Source organism: Polypterus senegalus, chromosome 7, assembly GCF_016835505.1.
Source record: "Polypterus senegalus isolate Bchr_013 chromosome 7, ASM1683550v1, whole genome shotgun sequence".
NCBI lineage: Eukaryota > Metazoa > Chordata > Cladistia > Polypteriformes > Polypteridae > Polypterus > Polypterus senegalus.
The window spans coordinates 79,616,817-79,634,147 of record NC_053160.1 but is presented as its reverse complement, the minus strand read 5'-3'; the positions used below and the strand labels follow the sequence as shown (position 1 = coordinate 79,634,147).

The 17,331-nt window shown below is 38.7% G+C and overlaps 1 protein-coding gene and 1 long non-coding RNA gene across 3 annotated transcripts in view; one reads left to right on the top strand and one right to left on the bottom strand.

The window, feature by feature from the left end:
• mcc (MCC regulator of WNT signaling pathway) overlaps positions 1-17,331 on the top strand; it is a 570,331-nt gene that overhangs the window by 431,744 nt on the left and 121,256 nt on the right. For both annotated transcript variants that reach the window (XM_039758932.1, XM_039758933.1), the window contains one exon: positions 12,943-13,149. In XM_039758932.1, the coding sequence (XP_039614866.1) occupies positions 12,943-13,149 (207 nt within the window). The remainder of the gene's footprint in view (positions 1-12,942; positions 13,150-17,331) is intronic.
• The window catches only part of LOC120532675, a 40,690-nt gene that overhangs the window by 3,194 nt on the left and 20,165 nt on the right, over positions 1-17,331 (bottom strand). The window lies entirely within an intron of this gene.

Below are 17,331 nucleotides of genomic sequence, written 5' to 3'. Positions count from 1 at the left end.
TTGTAAGTAAGCTGTAAGGAATGAGCCTGCCAAATTTCAGCCTTCTAAATACACGGGAAGTTGGAGATTTAGTGATGAGTCAGTGAGTGAGTCAGTCAGTCAGTCAGTGAGGGCTTTGCCTTTTATTAGTATAGATTTTATTACTTCCAAATGTATAAAACTGAAGTTGTGAGAATAAGTTCACATATGAATTCCAGTGCACTTTTTGGCAAAACCTGAAGCTCAGCCTTTTATTGTATTTGTTATTCAGTATACCAAATCCAGTATTTTGAAGCCTGTATTGCATAAATTGAGTACATATATATTACAGAAATATAAAATTCTCAAAAAGCTTAGTTCTTCTTCTCCACAACACTGGGCACAATGCAGGGACCAAGTCTAGAAAATTTTCTTTTCTAATACAAGATCCGTTCATAAACACACAAACACTCAAAAGTGCAACCAAAGCCAATTTAGAATAGTCAGATAGTCTAACATAAACCTCCTCTGTAGTTTTGGATGAAAACCCATGCAGATGTGGACCGAGTGAAAACTGTTCAATCCAATGGCTAGTTGTGAGATTCAACCCCTAATGCTGAGTTTTGTTCTGCCAATCTGATCTTTTGCCAAACCAGAAAAACAAAACAGAACCTATAAAGGTTAAGGATCAGTGCTGATATCTGGAATGTTGCCGGTTCAAATCCTGTTACTGTTAAAAGGGATAAATAAGCTGCTGTCAATGTCACATGTTAAGGCAGCTTTTTGTTTCTGCAGTTATATTTTTGAATAAAAGCGCAATTGTGTTATTCTTGTGAAAATGTTTCTTTGCTATTTGGACTTCAGGCTTCATACATTATATAGTTTATGCCTACATTTTGTCATCTACTACTAGAATATAAAAAACGTTTCTGTTTTAACAATGCGTTGACACAGATTACTGTAGAAACGGAACAGACATGAAATGCGTGTGTTCCAAATAACGATCTATTATTTCCACTCTAAAACTTTTCTTCACTCCCAGATACTCAATCAAGGCATGAGCTGGGAGAAGTTCGTGCACGTTCTAAATTGGTGGGGGGATGGAATAGCCGGCTGCTCCTAGCTTCTCTTTATCAGCACATTTAGAAGACAAAGGACGCTGGGGAGAGGTGTGAAGGGATTTAAGAAGCAGTTTAAGGTGGGACGGAATTACGAGTTTTTTCGTAGGCTCTGGTAATTCTAGTGTTAATTTTCTTCAGTCGAGCCATTGAGCATTTCTAAAAAGGAGTACGATAATACAATGGTGTCAATGCAACTTTTGTCTATCCTTTATCGAAGTGGGGCTCCTTCTCAAAATCGAGCAGACTCCGTAAAAGATGATATTTTATACCAGCACCCGCAACTTACAAGGTAGTGGTTCCATTGTTAAAATAAACTTATGTCATTGATCATTTCTCAAGCAGACTTCCTTCCTCCCCTCCTGGAAGCATTATAGGATTTTTCTCTTTCCCTTTCCTATTCCTTCTTTATAGCATCCAAGAACAATTTGATCAGAAAGAGCATTCGTTTTTCTCTTGAATGTGAATGAATGTTATTGGGCTGGGCAGTATCCTCCGAACTTGTGGCCTCTCAGATGAAAAGAGACAAGAACACACTATGAGGCATCTTGAATTCTCTGTTCTTTTTTCAAGAGCTTTTCTTGTGCTCCCTGTTTCCAGCCTTATAAAAGGGTATGGCTAATTGTTAACATATACAACCCTGAATCAGAAAAAGTTGGGACAGTATAGAGGAGGAGTAGGAGGTTAGGAGCATGTGCTGATACAGTGCATTGCCGCACTTACCACATGATTGGGACCTGAGTGTAGCCATGCAATGGGTCACACCTCAGCACCACACAAGTTCAGATGGAATGGAACCAGTGTGAGGGTTTTTATGGTGGCTGGAGTGGCAATTCTGCCACTAACCCCCAAGTTTTTCCCTGCAGGTTGGAGGGCCTACATGCAGGGCTGGATGCAGATTAACGTCATACCCAGGACAGAGCAGATTAAGGACAGTATGGAAAATGCAAATAAAAAAATGCAGTGATTCTTACAATTACTTTGACTTTTATTTCATTGTGGACAGTATGAACCCAAGGTATTTCATGTTTTGTCTGGTCAACTTCATTTAATTTGTTAATATACTATACATCTATTACTGCATATCAGGCGTGCAGAATATTTAAAAAAGATTTGGACTGTAAAGGATTTACCGCTTTGTAATGTTGCCATTCCTTCTCATACATTTGCCAGCCATTGACAGATTGTCAAAAAAAAATTTTGAAGGTGATGGGAAGGAATATTATAGAAAAATCATTGGTGTCTAAGCTAAAAACCGCTCTGAGCTGCTTCTATGTTGCAATAAAGCAAAACTAAAAGCAAATCTTTGGATTTCACTGATTTTGATCTTGCCAAAAGACTTGCGAATTTGAAATTTATTAGAGTAAAGAATAGCTGCTGTTGTTTGAGCTTCCTCTGGAGCAGATCAGGGTTAATGGTACGTAAGGCACTTAACAACTCAACTAACATGACCTTTCTACACACGGGACTCCACTAGCATTAAGAGAGGTGCATATTTTTTACCACTACTAATGGCAGTGGTTTCAAATTGTTATTAAATTCTAGCTTGCATGCCAGAATAATCCTTTCCAGATTCAGGAAGCTATGGAGCAGTGTTTAATGGGGACTTTGAGAATCCAAATAAACTTTTCAAACATTTGGATGTCATTTAGTATTAACAATTTACTTAACAAAACGGTAATAAAACACAGTTGATGTGTACAGTTCTTGATAACCTAAAGATAAAATCAACATACCAAGCCATCTCATTATGGTTTATATGGTTCATCACCTTCCTCACTTGGGATTACAGCAAAAGCAGTTGTTACATCTTCATCATCTATAACAGTTTCATTTTCTAAAGTCAAACACAACTTGAGGGCCAATTCTATTTTAGAAGCATTTACTTTGTTACTTATTCAGTCACTCCACCATTAAGAATAAGTGGGTTCAGAGAATGAATGAAGGGACATCTATTCTGTGTTTCAGCCCTTGCATAACAGGCAATGAGTATCATTCTGCATCAGACGTCTTTAATATTGATATAACACCTACTCCGGAGTGTCCTTCTTTAGTTATGTTATATTTTGACTTTCTGTGCACCTTTCATTTTCTTAAACTCCTTCTTGGAATAACTTTTTTATGTAATATTTTTTACAAATCCCTTTTTGTCCATGGCTTATTGTTTGAGTTGCAGTGTCCCCATTTACATTTCTCTATTAGAATGGAAATTAACTTAATCCATTATTCATTCAGTTCAAAATCATTCACAATTTGATTTCAAAATACTACATCTGTACCCACCTTTTTTAAACAATTCTCTCATGTTTCTATGCTTCTAGTGTCATGCATGAACAGTGCAGATAGTAGTAGTAGGTTGTCTTGTTTATATAGTCTCAGACATACAGTAGCAAGTAAATATTGATATCTGATATATGTGTTCTGCTCTGCAATGTTGCACGTTTGCACATTTGTCTCACATGCACCTTGTTATATATTACGTGTTTTTATGTTATGTGTCATGGATTCTTTGTTGTCCTGTGTTCTATGTAGCACCATGGTCCTGGAAGAATGTTGTTTCATTTCACTGTATGCTGCACTACTGTATATGGATGAAATGACAATAAATACTCTTGTGTTTTTTTAGTTTATTGTTACTGTTTTGAGAGAGTCTACTGATGGCAAATTCACCAGCACCATTGTATGTTCTGTTCTTTTGATTCCATGCATTGGTTATATGCATTCACAATGGCTGTATACAGTATAAAGCACTAAGTTGCCAAATGTTTTATGTCTACACCTAGTTTTCCCCAAAGTTTAAGACTCACTGGCACAAGAAGGTTAGCTTTTTGAGCAATTTCATTTGCTTGCAGATTTTATTTGATTCTGGTTGCTTTGGTGATTTTGGTAGTTGATGATTTAGCATTTGTAACTGCTTTCTACTATCATCCATTAAAATCTTCATGCCACTATTTTAAAATAAATAATTTTACTCATTTGCATAATACTGCCATATTTATTTGTGTAGTTCTAAAATACCTGTTTAAGTGAATGTGGTTATGCGCACAAGATGCCTCTGGGATAGACACCAGCATCCAGTGACCACAAACTAAATGAATATGCTAAAAAATTTTCAAATAATTAAATAAAGCTCTGAGTAACTAGTTGATTTATCCATGTTTCCACTTGGTCAGCTGTGTTCCCAAATCATGGAACCTTGTGAAGAAAAAAAAATCTGGTATATTTAAGTTTGATTGTTATCTATCTATCTATCTATCTATCTATCTATCTATCTATCTATCTATCTATCTATCTATCTATCTATCTATCTGTCTCATTGCTCAAAATAAATTGCCCAGCTTTAGTGATCACTATGATAGATAGATAGATAGATAGATAGATAGATAGATAGATAGATAGATAGATAGATAGATAGATAGATAGATAGATAGATAGATAGATAGATAGATAGATACTTTATTTGTCTCCAGGGGAAATTTTGGCTTTTTACAGGAGCTTCTTAAATAAATACGTACATAAATAGGTAGCTAAGTAAGTAAAACTACACATACACTTTGGATTGAACAAAGAAGAAATTTTATAGGAAAGAAAACTTCTAACTTGGCTGTCACAGTCACAGTGAGGCGTTATGCTGTTGGTTTAAAGGAGCCTAAAAACAAAAGGTTCACCATTTAAGAAATATACAAACCTTTGCTGTCTTTCCTTAATCCATTCTACAAATATATGCAGGTAACACGGGGTACTCCGGCTAGTATTTTATAAAACTACAGTGCAATATCTCCAAAGACAAGGGAATGATCAATATTCCAAGCACTGTTTTCATTTTTTTGTATGTGATATGGCCCTTGACTTTTTTGCAAAAGCTCTTTTGATCGCATACTGTAATTTGTGCTTTAGAGTAAAACTTTATCACCAAAGACAGAGTATCTTATTTAATAGTTAAACAGTTTAAACATTGCTGTCAATACTCTTCTACAAAAGAAACTATCCCTACCAGTTTTGAAAAAAGGGGTCTATGTTAACAAGCAGCTGGTTGAATTGGTTTGGCAGTGTCTACTGTGGATAAAAATGGCAGATGACTGCCTTACTGGAAGGCAATTGCTGAAAATGATGTTTGCCGTTTTTGTTCTTGCCTTGTTTTGTTTCTTGACATTTGATTTTGAAGAAATGTTTTGTGCATGTATTTGGACTGCTGCCTTTTAGCAGTCTGAAGCTGACAAATCTAATGGTTGTTCCCTACAGCACTACTCGGAATGTAATTCTTTAGCTTTCAAGTTAAGGAATTTTTTTGACAGCCTTATGGTTGTCACCATTCATTTTGTATACATACTATGTAATATGAAAAGACATTTTTTCTTTTTCCCTATTTGTTAGAATATTAAGAAATATGTGAAGCCTCTGGTGAGTGTCAAAAAGTTACATTTCAGATTATAATAAAGTGCAAACATTCATAACTTGTTGGAAAATGTATGTTCCTGTTAAAGGCTGAGAGCTTTAAACATAAGCATATGTGGACCACCCTGGCCCGCACTGCCACCTGAACCCGACACAGACAAGCATGGGACACAAGTCCAAGGCACACACATTGGTTTTTATTTTCTTTTTACCTCGTGGGAAATGCCTTCCCCCGTTTCCCATGCTTACAACGCAGTCCCAGCACGAGCACAGCACAAACACAATAGTCTTTTCTCTGTTTTCCTTCTCCTTCACTCCTAGGGTCAAGCTGTATCTTCCTCCTCCCGACTCCGGTTCGTGGAGAAGTGGCTTCTGGCTTCTTTTATAAGGCACCCGGAGGTGCTCCAGGTGCTTGATGACTCATCTTGATGACGGCACTTCCAGGTGTGGTGGAAGAACTGCCCACAAGGGCTCAGCAGCTTCTGGTGCAGCATCCCCTGACAGCACCTGCAGATCCCAACAGGGCTGCATCCAAACTCCAACTCCCATGAAGCCCTAAAGGAATCCAAGGCACCGCTGCCATCTAGCATCCTGGGGGAGGTAACGCTCTAGCCATGCTTGTTCCCCTGGACCCCCCAGTGTTGAGGCTTCGCAGCTGGTCAAGGGCCCCGGCCACACACTACACATAAAAAAACTATTATTGAAGACAGTTAGCTCCACTTCTGATTAGTACAAGGGGGAGTCAAGCTTAAGTTAGAAAATGGGATTTATTACAAAATAGAACGAACCTTAACAAAACTGATAATTTCATTTCTCAATGTAGTCTCCACCTTTCTCAATGCTCTTGCGCCACCTGCCTGGAAGTGCCTGGATTCCAGCAGAATAAAAGGTTTTGTGTTGTCCTCGCAACCACTCGTGCACCACTTTTTTCACGTCATCATCTGTCTTAAATCTAAAACCACCCAGATATTTTTTAGCAGCCCAAAAAAGGTGGAAATCACACAGGGCCAAATCTGGCGAATAAGGAGGATGTGGCAATACCTCAAACTTTAGTTTCTTCAGATAAGCCTTGGTGTTCTTAGCAGTGTGTGGGTGGGCATTGTCTTGCAGCAAAAGGATTCCTTGAGACAGCAGTCCCCACTGCTTGGATCGAATAGCAGGCTTCACATTGGTCTCCAGCAAGTCACATTAACTTGCACAAGAGTCTGTAGTACTCCTCGGCATGTAGTGTTCGACAATAATTCGGGTGCATGAGTGGTTGTGAGGACAAGACAAAACCTTTTATTCTGCTGGAATCCAGGCACATCTAGGCAGGTGCATTAAGAAGGGTGGAAACTAAATTGAGAAATGACATTATCAGTTTTGTTAAGGTTAATTCCATTTTCTAAATAATCCCATTTTCTAACTTTAGCTTGACTCCCCCTCGTAATACTCAGTGACCATGGCTCCGCAGAGTGGTAATCTGTAGTGTGTTGGTCAGTCACGTAAGCAAGAGATTTCACTTTATTCCGTATTCGTGATAATAAACCCAAACCTATACATGTGTGTGGATTAATGCAGAGGAATCAGTATTCATGTTCAGGTTTATAGAAAAGTTGCCATACCATTATCTAATCCAAGCTTTATTCATGATGGCTGGAGCCAGTCCAGGCAAGCACAGGACGCAAGACAGGAAAAATCTCTGCCAGTCCATAGCATGGGTGAGCACACTCAACCACACACCCAGTTAGGATCACCTAAATTGACCAGAGGGAAATCCCACATGCACACAGGGAGAACATACAAACTCCATTTAGGGAGGACCTAGGGTGTGAATCCTGATCTCCTTACTGCAAGCCAGCAATGCTACCACTGTGCCAGTGCACCTTTCTAGAGGACAGTGTATGAAATTTAACATCCCAAATTTAGGCCTACTGATTTCATTAGTGTCTATTTTTCCACATTGTCAAAACAGAAATAAAGTTTCTCTGCCAAATGGCTGGTTCTGAGAGATCCCGCACACATATGCAGCCACATTATCAAAGCTCATCTTGTATGCCAGCCAAGGCTGCTGCTGAATAATGAGTGCAAGGGAGTCTTTTACTGCTTAGTCCCACAAGACATGTTAAGAATTGCTTAAAACAGCAAAGAGGTCTCGCTGATCAGCGGCGCAGGTGAAAGTCTTCCTTAGGGTAAATGAACAGTGAGAGCTGCTGCTTTTAATCATTTGTGCAGAATACACTCCCTGTCTTCATTAGACAGAAGGATCCCAGATAGAATTCCACTCTGCGACGTGTCCTCAAGTACTGTATATGAAATCCTAATCCAATTTGGCTTTCTAATGAAATACTGAACATTAAACTCTAAAGAAAAGGGCAGATTGGTTAGAGGCTGATTAGGCAGCAAACAGACTGCAAACCTCCTTAATTCAAAATCTAGATAACTTCATCCGCTGCTTTCCCAGGGGCCATTAATTAGGTAACTGGATGAGGGACACAGATGGGTTTTTTCCCTCCTTGACAGCACCACAATGTGAAGCAAAGTAGGACATTTTCACAGCAGACAGTTTTCAAAAGTTACAGCATTGCCATATAAATTGTTTTTCTTTGTTGTAGTATAGTTATGAGTGAAGAATGGCTTTTCATAGCAAGCTTTATTTATATTGCTCCAATGATACAGCCTTGCTGTCCGAATCTCAAGTTTGATTTAGCACTTATCCAGCCATTGGCATTCTGTTCTCTTGGCTGGTTTAAGCAAGTGTTTATTGCCCTGTTGATACTCGTGTAAATAAGACAATACCCTGAAATAAGCATATCAAGCAGTCTTTTACTCCATGTAGTCCTTCGTATTGTGAGTCCAATAGCAAATTTATCAATAAAAAGGACAATTAGGTAAACATACCCAGAAAGTTTGCTATCTACTTGAGAAAATTGTACATAATTAGACAGTGCCAGTCGAAGCCTATTTAGAGCACTAGATGGGTTGAATGGACGTCACCCCTCTTTGTCCATAGCTGGTAGTTGGTATTCTTAAACTTTAATGATGTGGGGGGTTCCCCCTTTGTTTGAGGGGCACATGCCCCTTGAGAAGCACCTGTGTATTTACTGCAGCCTTTAAGGAGTGCGTGCCCCATGGTGTACAGAGCATATACACTTTTACTTTTATAAACAGTGCCCAGCGGGCAACAGCACCCACTCAGTGTCATCAGAGTTTGAAGACCTTTGGGTCTCTCTTGGTGTTCCTAGAGTGTACCCTTTAACATTCATAAATGGCGCCCCATAGATGACGGTGCCCCAGACGGCCGCCTATGTCACCAAATGGATTGATCAGCTCTGTATCTAGAATGCATTCATATAGTGTTAAAAATTAGTTATTTATTCTACAGTTGTGAGAAGACAGTAGTCCATTAAAGCACACCCACACACTTACAGTTTCGAGTCACCAACATACTTAACATACATTGGCATTACCTGGTAACACAAACATAAGGTGAAGTTGCATATGCCACCTGAGACTCAAACCCAGATGAATGTAGTTGTGTGATGGCTTTGCTAACCTCTTTAGTGCTGTTTTTGAAGATTAGCTTTTTTAATGTAAGGCAGTTGAAAATATCCTCATCTTCTTCTAATCTTTTCGATAAACTTATAATGCTTAGGAGTTTTATATTCACTGCACATTCATTCAACAATCGCCAGACTGAGAGTTCACTGAATTGACAGCCCTAAATATTACTTTTTGATTGCATGAATATTACACTCTGCTACATTATTTTATGCTGAAACTCTGTTATGGTGTGTTTTAAAGGTTACAATGTCCGCTTGATCCTTCTCATTACCTCCAGTTGTTACTGTTCTGTAATGAAAGAAACTGAATTGGGGAAGGTGAAGGAAGGACCAGAAGATGAAAAACAAATGAAGTCTTTAATGTGCAAGCGTTAAAACGGAAAGTCGGAAACACTTAGTGACCTAATCCAAAATGCTAACCAGGTTCAAAGTCAAATGCACACAGATTAATTTCCAGAAAAAACTATTAATAAACTCTCACTCATTGAAATCTATAAAAATATCCAGCATATGGATGACAATGTACCAAATTGCACTGTTACAAGTAGAATTTTGAAATGAAACCTGCCCAACTTTTGTAAGTAAGCTGTAAGGAATGAGCCTGCCAAATTTCAGCCTTCTACCTACACGGGAACTTGGAGAATTAGTGATGAGTCAGTCAGTCAGTCAGTGAGGCTTTGCCTTTTATTAGTATAGATAAGGACAAAAGTAAACAGAATTTCGCTTTTCATTACTTGTCGGATATTCTCTACAATTTTAGATTTCTGCAGACAGGCGCACACACACCTGTGTCAGAATATAGGTCATCCATCTGTCTTTTTGTGAACCTTCTTACATTCAATTAGGGTTTCGTGGAGCTACAGCCTGTCATGGTAGCAATGGACCATTTTTTCAGTTCCTACACATTCATCCTTTTTATTGAAGAAGATGTGAATGAATTTATTATGGGGCACTTAGCAGCTTTCACTGGTTATGCTTTGTTGTCAAGCTGAAGGATTGTATATGCAGTTTCAGTGGCTCATGGCAGCTAAATCCTCAGCAGGTACTGTGTGTGCTGATTGGCTGTCCTTGCTTATTCCTGGTTTTATTTTTAATCATTATTTCACCCAATTTGGTGTGTCATTTACGTTTTATTCGTGCATTGAGCTAATCAAAGCTCATACTACATATTATAAATGAACAACCAGCTGTAACCTTATTTTGATTGCTTTGTCTCATGCTTTGGAATGGCATACAATGAGTAATGTGCCATATTTAACATAGATTGGCAGGGAGTGTCTTCCGTTTTTATTAAGGAATTAACACACATGATGCTCGTAAGTGTTTTGTTACCCAGGTTTCTGAATGAGTATCTGATGACTATCTGATCGCCAGACTTCTCAGAGTGAAGCAGGCATCTGCTGCTGATTACCAGTATCAATTATTTGGTTGATGTCTGACATGACAAGATGCATGCAGTGAATATTTTGATTTGAATATAGGGCAAGTCTTTTTAGGAGGCAGTAAAGTACAATTGGTTATTTAAATTCCAAGGGGATGAAAAAAAATATTGCAGAAAAACATTTCTGTATCTGTATCATTGCAAGTGCAACCATGTAAGATAGTTATGTATATTGCATCGGTTAAAATAAATGTCACTGTTTATACTGAGATGCCAAATTAGAAAATGCCCTAAAATTGAACATTACTGTATGCAATATCTATGTGTATAAATGTTTAATAGCTCTACTTGTGTGTGATGCATGGTCTCTTGTTCAACATGTTATTGTAATTTTATTTACTCAAGCAACACTGGTAAGAGTTTCCAATAGTTTATATGCAGTATTATTCTTCTGTTGTCTGGGAAGTCACATGATTATCGCTATAATAAATAAAAGATTGTTGAAAAGAGTGTTTCTTTGTAAACATTTTCAAACGAAAATATGTTTAACACTTCAATACTGATGACACATACATTAATACTATCGACTTTTAGTGTAAATACAAAATTTTTCTTAGTATTTCTACTCTGTAGACTAGATTCATAATGTAATATATAAGAAATACATAATGGTGGTTGGCACAGCTCAACCAATTTGTTCTGTTTCTCATGCATTCACTAACATTTAGCAGCTGTGCTCCCAGAAGCATAAACACTAAGACATTTGCTGATTTGTTAATGAGAACTGAAACACCGATATGTCAAAAAAAACATCACAAGCCAGTAAAGCCACCTGCATTAGATTGTGACATACTGTACCTCAAACCTAGTAGCAAACTTTATGAAATTAAACAACTTTCTTGCACTCTCTTGCCAGTTTGTAAAACCACTTAGGATCTTTTATCGCTGTTACATAGAAGACTGCCAGAGGAATCTGCAATGATTAGTAAAAAAAACTATAAATTCATGCAGGTGGCAACTCCAGTTACCCTCAGCCAAAAGAACCAGTAACTCTACTACTGAGTCTACCATTTACTGTGTGATCTGCCCTTGTTGACATTCATTGAACAACATGACATCATCCATGTGACGGTAGAGTGCTTCAACAACATCGAGCTTTTGAATTGAAGACCCACCTCCCCTCTCAATTCATTGGTCAGGAGCCCTGGCCAGTCATAGCTCATTAATTGGCTAACATGGCACATCATGCCATATCAACATTAGAGAGTGTGATCTGAGAGAGATGTGCAAGTAGATATTGAAAGTTAAAAAAGCAAGAAAAAACAGTAGCAGGACGAAGACTTTTAACATGAGATTCTTTCAAGTCACACCCTACTTACAACTTATTTTCAAGCAAGACCACTGTAATCTAACCTCAGTCGTGGGAATGCTTTTGTCAGACACAGTTCCTGTGTTGTGAGCTCAGTCGTGTGAATGCTTTTGGCAGACACACTTCCAGCTCTTCCAAATTTTCTTAGGAGAATAATTTTATACGTTCTAGATGACACGTTAATGACAAAGCAAAGAAGAAAGAGCATGGACAAACATTCTAAAAAGTTGTTTTATTTATTAGAGAGAAAGAAACAATATTCACTCACAGGCAGTTATACGTTGCATTGTCACGATATAAGGCCAAACACAGAATCAAGATTCAATGCGATCTTGAAGAAAAGCTAATTCCAAATATTGTTTTTACTAAAGTTTTACAGTAAAAGTGAAAATAATGTATATGTAACAATCCCCATGAAAATAACAATCTCTTTAAGTTGTATATCCAGTAAACCGAACCCAGGGATGGGCAAGCAAAATGAGCAAGCGGCAGAGCCCCCTAGTCTGCAAAAAGCAGAAAGTTAACTCACTGGTGCAATTCCACAAACAGGGGATGAAAAACCTGGACGTGATGCTCTTGTGGCTAAATGACCAACAAAAGGGGAGAGGCAGATTTTTAATTTAAATGCTAAATTCATTTTGAAAATTTTTCTCCACAAGAGGTTTATTTAACAATATGTTAACCAAAATACTTGTGTTTATGATGTTAGATTATGTGACACGATTTTTATGGACAATTTAATACAGCTTGCTGTTGTTCATGCTTGGTCTCCATTGAAGTCTACTGTATAAGTAATTTTCTGATCTCTGTTCTAAAAGAAAACATGAATAGTTTTTCTTGGCCATTACTACAACCAAAGATGGGTAAGTAAAAAGTAAAAAATTATCATTTTTCAGTGGATTATTTACTGAAGCTATAAAACATCCAGTAAAATGGACTTCCAAATTTCTATTTTGGTATAAAAAATGTGTATTCAAGATTATAAAAGATCTGAGAGTAAAAACATATTCGTCTAGTAAAACACACTCCTAAATTTCCTGCCCTACAACGTAAAACACTAATCCAGTATTCTGTTCTTAATTACACAGTTGGTTATTTTCCTCTTCACTCATTGTTGCAAGATACACCATGGTTAATGTACTGTATCATATAATCATTCCAATGTTTGTCCCCTTTTAGACAGTGGAAGAAATTGAAGGAGTCCTAGGGAGGGATTTCTATCCTACCCTTGCAGAGGAGAGATCACGCTGGGAGAAGGAGTTAGCTGGCCTAAGGGAAGAAAATGAAAGCCTGACAGCAATGCTGTGCAGTAAAGAGGAAGAACTCAACCGGACCAAGGCTACAATGAATGCAATTCGAGAGGAAAGAGACCGTCTCAGGAGACGAGTGAGTGTACTAATAATAATAGTAATTTCTTGTGATTATCTGGTGGTACAGTAAGGAAATTCTTAATATGGGTCTGTCCACATGAACACTTTGTCTCCAATGACATAATTTGGCACTGAGTTTCCCTTGCACTAAAAGTCTTTATCACATAATAAAAAGGTTTAATTTCAATAAATTTGCATTATTCAGCAAGGATTTCTCATATTTTCTTGACACTATAATCTATACATATAATTCACTAAGGCAAGACACCCATGGAAAACATGCCAGAAGGGGCGTGGATTCACTAAGCCGCCGACAAGTAAGACACCTATGGCAAGGAAGGAGTCATGCCCACCAACTCCAAGAAGTAAGCAGTCTTTAAAAACCGAGTTTTTGGTTACGACGCACGACCGTGTGCACCATAGCAAACTGTTTTACACGCTACATACAGCAATTCACATCCGTGACAAACATGCGTCTTCTTAGATGCTCCTGCAGGAACACGGAAAGTCAACGTGAGTCACAGGTGCATCTGGACTGTGCAAAGACGACAACAACTCAAGTGATGAGTTGGAGGTGGGCACATGAGTGATTGCGGTCTGCCAGTTTTCAGTCACGGACGATTGTGTGTTGGTACGTTCCGTGCATTGTTACAATGTTGCTTTTCTTGCTGATTTATTACATTACCGATTTTTCAAATGTTAATTTTCTCCCTGTGCTTAAAAATCTTTAAAAAACCGGCCTGATTATGCAGCGTATGTTACGCCGTGGGTTGGCTAGTATGTTTATATATAAGTTACTTTTCTTGTGTCATTCACCTCCTCCTGTAGGATACACAACAGCCATTTAGATTAATTAAATTATGGATTCTTTAAATAATTTTCAATAAAATAAACACAACTGAAATACCTAATAATAAGCAAACCTCTATCTGAATATATGTAAATCTAAATAATAGCTGTTTTTCCCTGTATATTTCTTCTAACAATAAGCATTTATTTCTCCCTAATATGCAGTCTGCTATACAGTATTGTACAAAAGTCCAAGGCTACTGAAGAAATTATTTTTAAAGCTAATTTTCTGAGTTGTACTGTAGTAAGTATTTATTTGCTTATGGAACCCTATAGAACTTTGAATAAATACATGTAAACCTTCATGCAATAAAACATAACAAGACCAAAAACATTGATATTTTGTGAAATGGCTAAAACAGCACAGATTTGGCTCCCAGACATCACCTCAGGGCACCACAGCCATTTTAAAACATTTGTTAAATTCCACCAAACACACACCTCATTTAAATTAATGAGATGATATAGTGGAGTGTAAAATGAGTGATATCTAGCATATAAGTTGATAAATATTTTGTATGCCTTTATTTGTTATATTGCCCTTTTTAGGTTGACCCTAGATGTGCTATAGCGCTCAGGGTCACCAGATTTGAAAGCAGCATCACGTGCTTTCAGCACAAGTCTAACCTCTCTTTTCATTCATCATGGCTTCTGATTAGGGCAGGTCTTAAGCTGTTTGTGTGTTGTTATTTCATTAATACTTGTATTGATGTAACTTAGAACAGAAGAGATCCACTTCCGAGTTTTGAGTGGCATTGGTGGCAAACAAACTCCCAGTCTGTGTATTGAAACAGTCTGCCTCTTCAGGTCAGACTTTCATCGTCCTCACTAAAGGTCTCACGCATCTGATAAATGGTGTGTATTTATGGAGGAGGAGTAGAGAGAGGTAATAAGATTGTCCAAGGTGAAGAAGCAGAAAGGCCTTGTAGGCTTCCACAATGTTTGTATACACCTGATCTCAAATTCTTTCTCCTTGGGTGGGGCAGTAGATGTTTTGATGAAATTTGGAGAATACAGTTCTAAAGTTGCAATAATTGAAATCACCCGTAGTAATGAAAGTCCCATTTGGATGTGCCATTTGTTGTTTACTAACAGCAGAATGCAGTTCTTTCTTTGCAAGTCTAATCGTACATACATGGCAGTGATAATAGTAGACGTGAATTCCCGGGGTAAGTAAAAAGTTTACATTTAATCATCAGATATTCCAGATCCTTTCCAGATCCTTTCCATTAAAATAATGTCCGCACACCAAGCATTGTTCACATACAGTAAATCCACCTTTGATCTCTCCAGTATTTGCTAATGTTCTGTTGGCCCTGACGAAAGTGCACCCCTCCAGCTCAACAGCGATGTCCAGGATACAGTCATTTAGCCACGTTTCTGTGCAAATCATGATGTTGCAGTCCATAATACGTGTGTGTAATATGATCCAGAGTCATAGTTTGTCTTGCTTTTTGCCAGAGACCGAATATTGGTTACAAAAATGCTCGGCAGAGGTAGATTGAAATCTTGCCTGAATACCTCCATGCTACTTTAATTTGTTTATGATCTCAATGCCACCATTGGGCTATTACAGTCGGTGGAGCTGATTCGCTACTATCGATAGTGTTCTGACTATCTCTGGCAATAGATGGACGTTGTCCAGTGCTGCAATTTTACAAAGGCAGCCAATGTTCAAAAATTCTAGTTGGATATACAATGTATCTATACTAATAAAAGGCAAAGCCTCTCACTCACTCACTCACTCACTCACTCACTCACTCACTCACTCACTCACTCACTCACTCACTCACTCACTCACTCACTCATCACTAATTCTCCAACTTCCCGTGTGGGTGGAAGGCTGAAATTTGGCAGGCTCATTCCTTACAGCTTACTTACAAAAGCTGGGCAAGTTTCATTTTGAAATTCTATGCGTAATGGTCATAACTGAAACCTATTTTTCTCCATATACTGTAATGGAGTTTAGCTCGATGGCTGTGAGGGGACGGAGTTTCGTGTGACATCATCACGCCTCCCACGTAATCACGTGAACTGACTATCAACGCAGTACGTAGAAAACAAGGAAGAGCTCCAAAAAGCGCTGAAGAAAACATGCATTATACAATTGAGAAGGCAGCGAAACAATAAGAAGCGAGCGAATGACACATACAAGCATATTCATAAGTGCAGCTACTGCGGAAACAAAGCACGGTGTAAACCGTAAGTTTAAATTAAATTTATAGACACACCTTGGTCTCGTCCGATGCGAGAGATGGACGTCTGAAGTGGAGCTCCGCTAGCAGTGGTGCTATTTTTCATATTATTTGCTTATTATTCTGAGATATCCTGTATTTATTCAACCCGAGAGGGACCGCTACAGTATATGTAAACACATATAAACATGGCCAACAAGAAGGGGTCGAAAGAATCGAAGACTAAAGCTACATCCAAGCTGCGATCAGCAAGCCCTAGTTCGAGATACGGCCTCTCAGAGACAGACCTGGATCAGATGGGCGAAAGTACAGACTCCTCGGGACCACGGTCCGCTACATCGTCGCCGGCTGAGAGCGAAAAGGGGCGACGGTGCGATCGTGAGTGCAGATGTGGATAGCTCGCCGATTGGAGAGGATTACCTGAAACTGGAAAAGGCCGGAGGTCCGCGGCTTCAGTTACACAATTACGCGACTGGAGCAGCGGGGACACCGCTTCAGCAGAGTCTGCTGCTTCATCTACGGTACAAGAAGGCACATTTGAGCTATCTGAACTGAAAGTGTTGCTCGCTGAGCTCACGCAAGATATAAAGAAAAGCGAGAAGGCTAATGAGAAAGCAACGGCAAAGGCACTTGAGAGACTGAAACAGGAATTAAAACAGGAGATGAAACAGGCCAATGAATGTCTGCGACAGGAAATCCAACAGGCAAATGAAAGGCTGCGACAGGAATTCCAACAGGCAAATGAAAGGCTGCGTCAAGAGGTACAACTTGAACCGACAGGTGCTGGGTAAAATTGAAGAGCGCATTGAGAAAAACTCGCTAAACTGAGCACGCTTGCTGATCGATTGGAGCATCTTAGTGAGACATTCACGAATCGGATCGAAATAGCCGAACATCTAGCTGCCAGTGCCGAGGAAAGAGCAGTAAATGTCAGTTGAATGTAAAAACTCGGAGAAAAACTTGGAGACAGACTGGCTGCTTTAGAAGATGGGAATAGAAGGTATAATGTCAGAATTGAAGGCTTGCCGGAGAATCGAAAGTTTAAACCCGTGAAATTCGCAACTGAACTTTTTCTAAAATAATCGGGGCGACTTTAAAGCAGAATCTGAGATAGCAGCGGCTTACAGCGTCGCTGATCAAACACCGTCAGACCC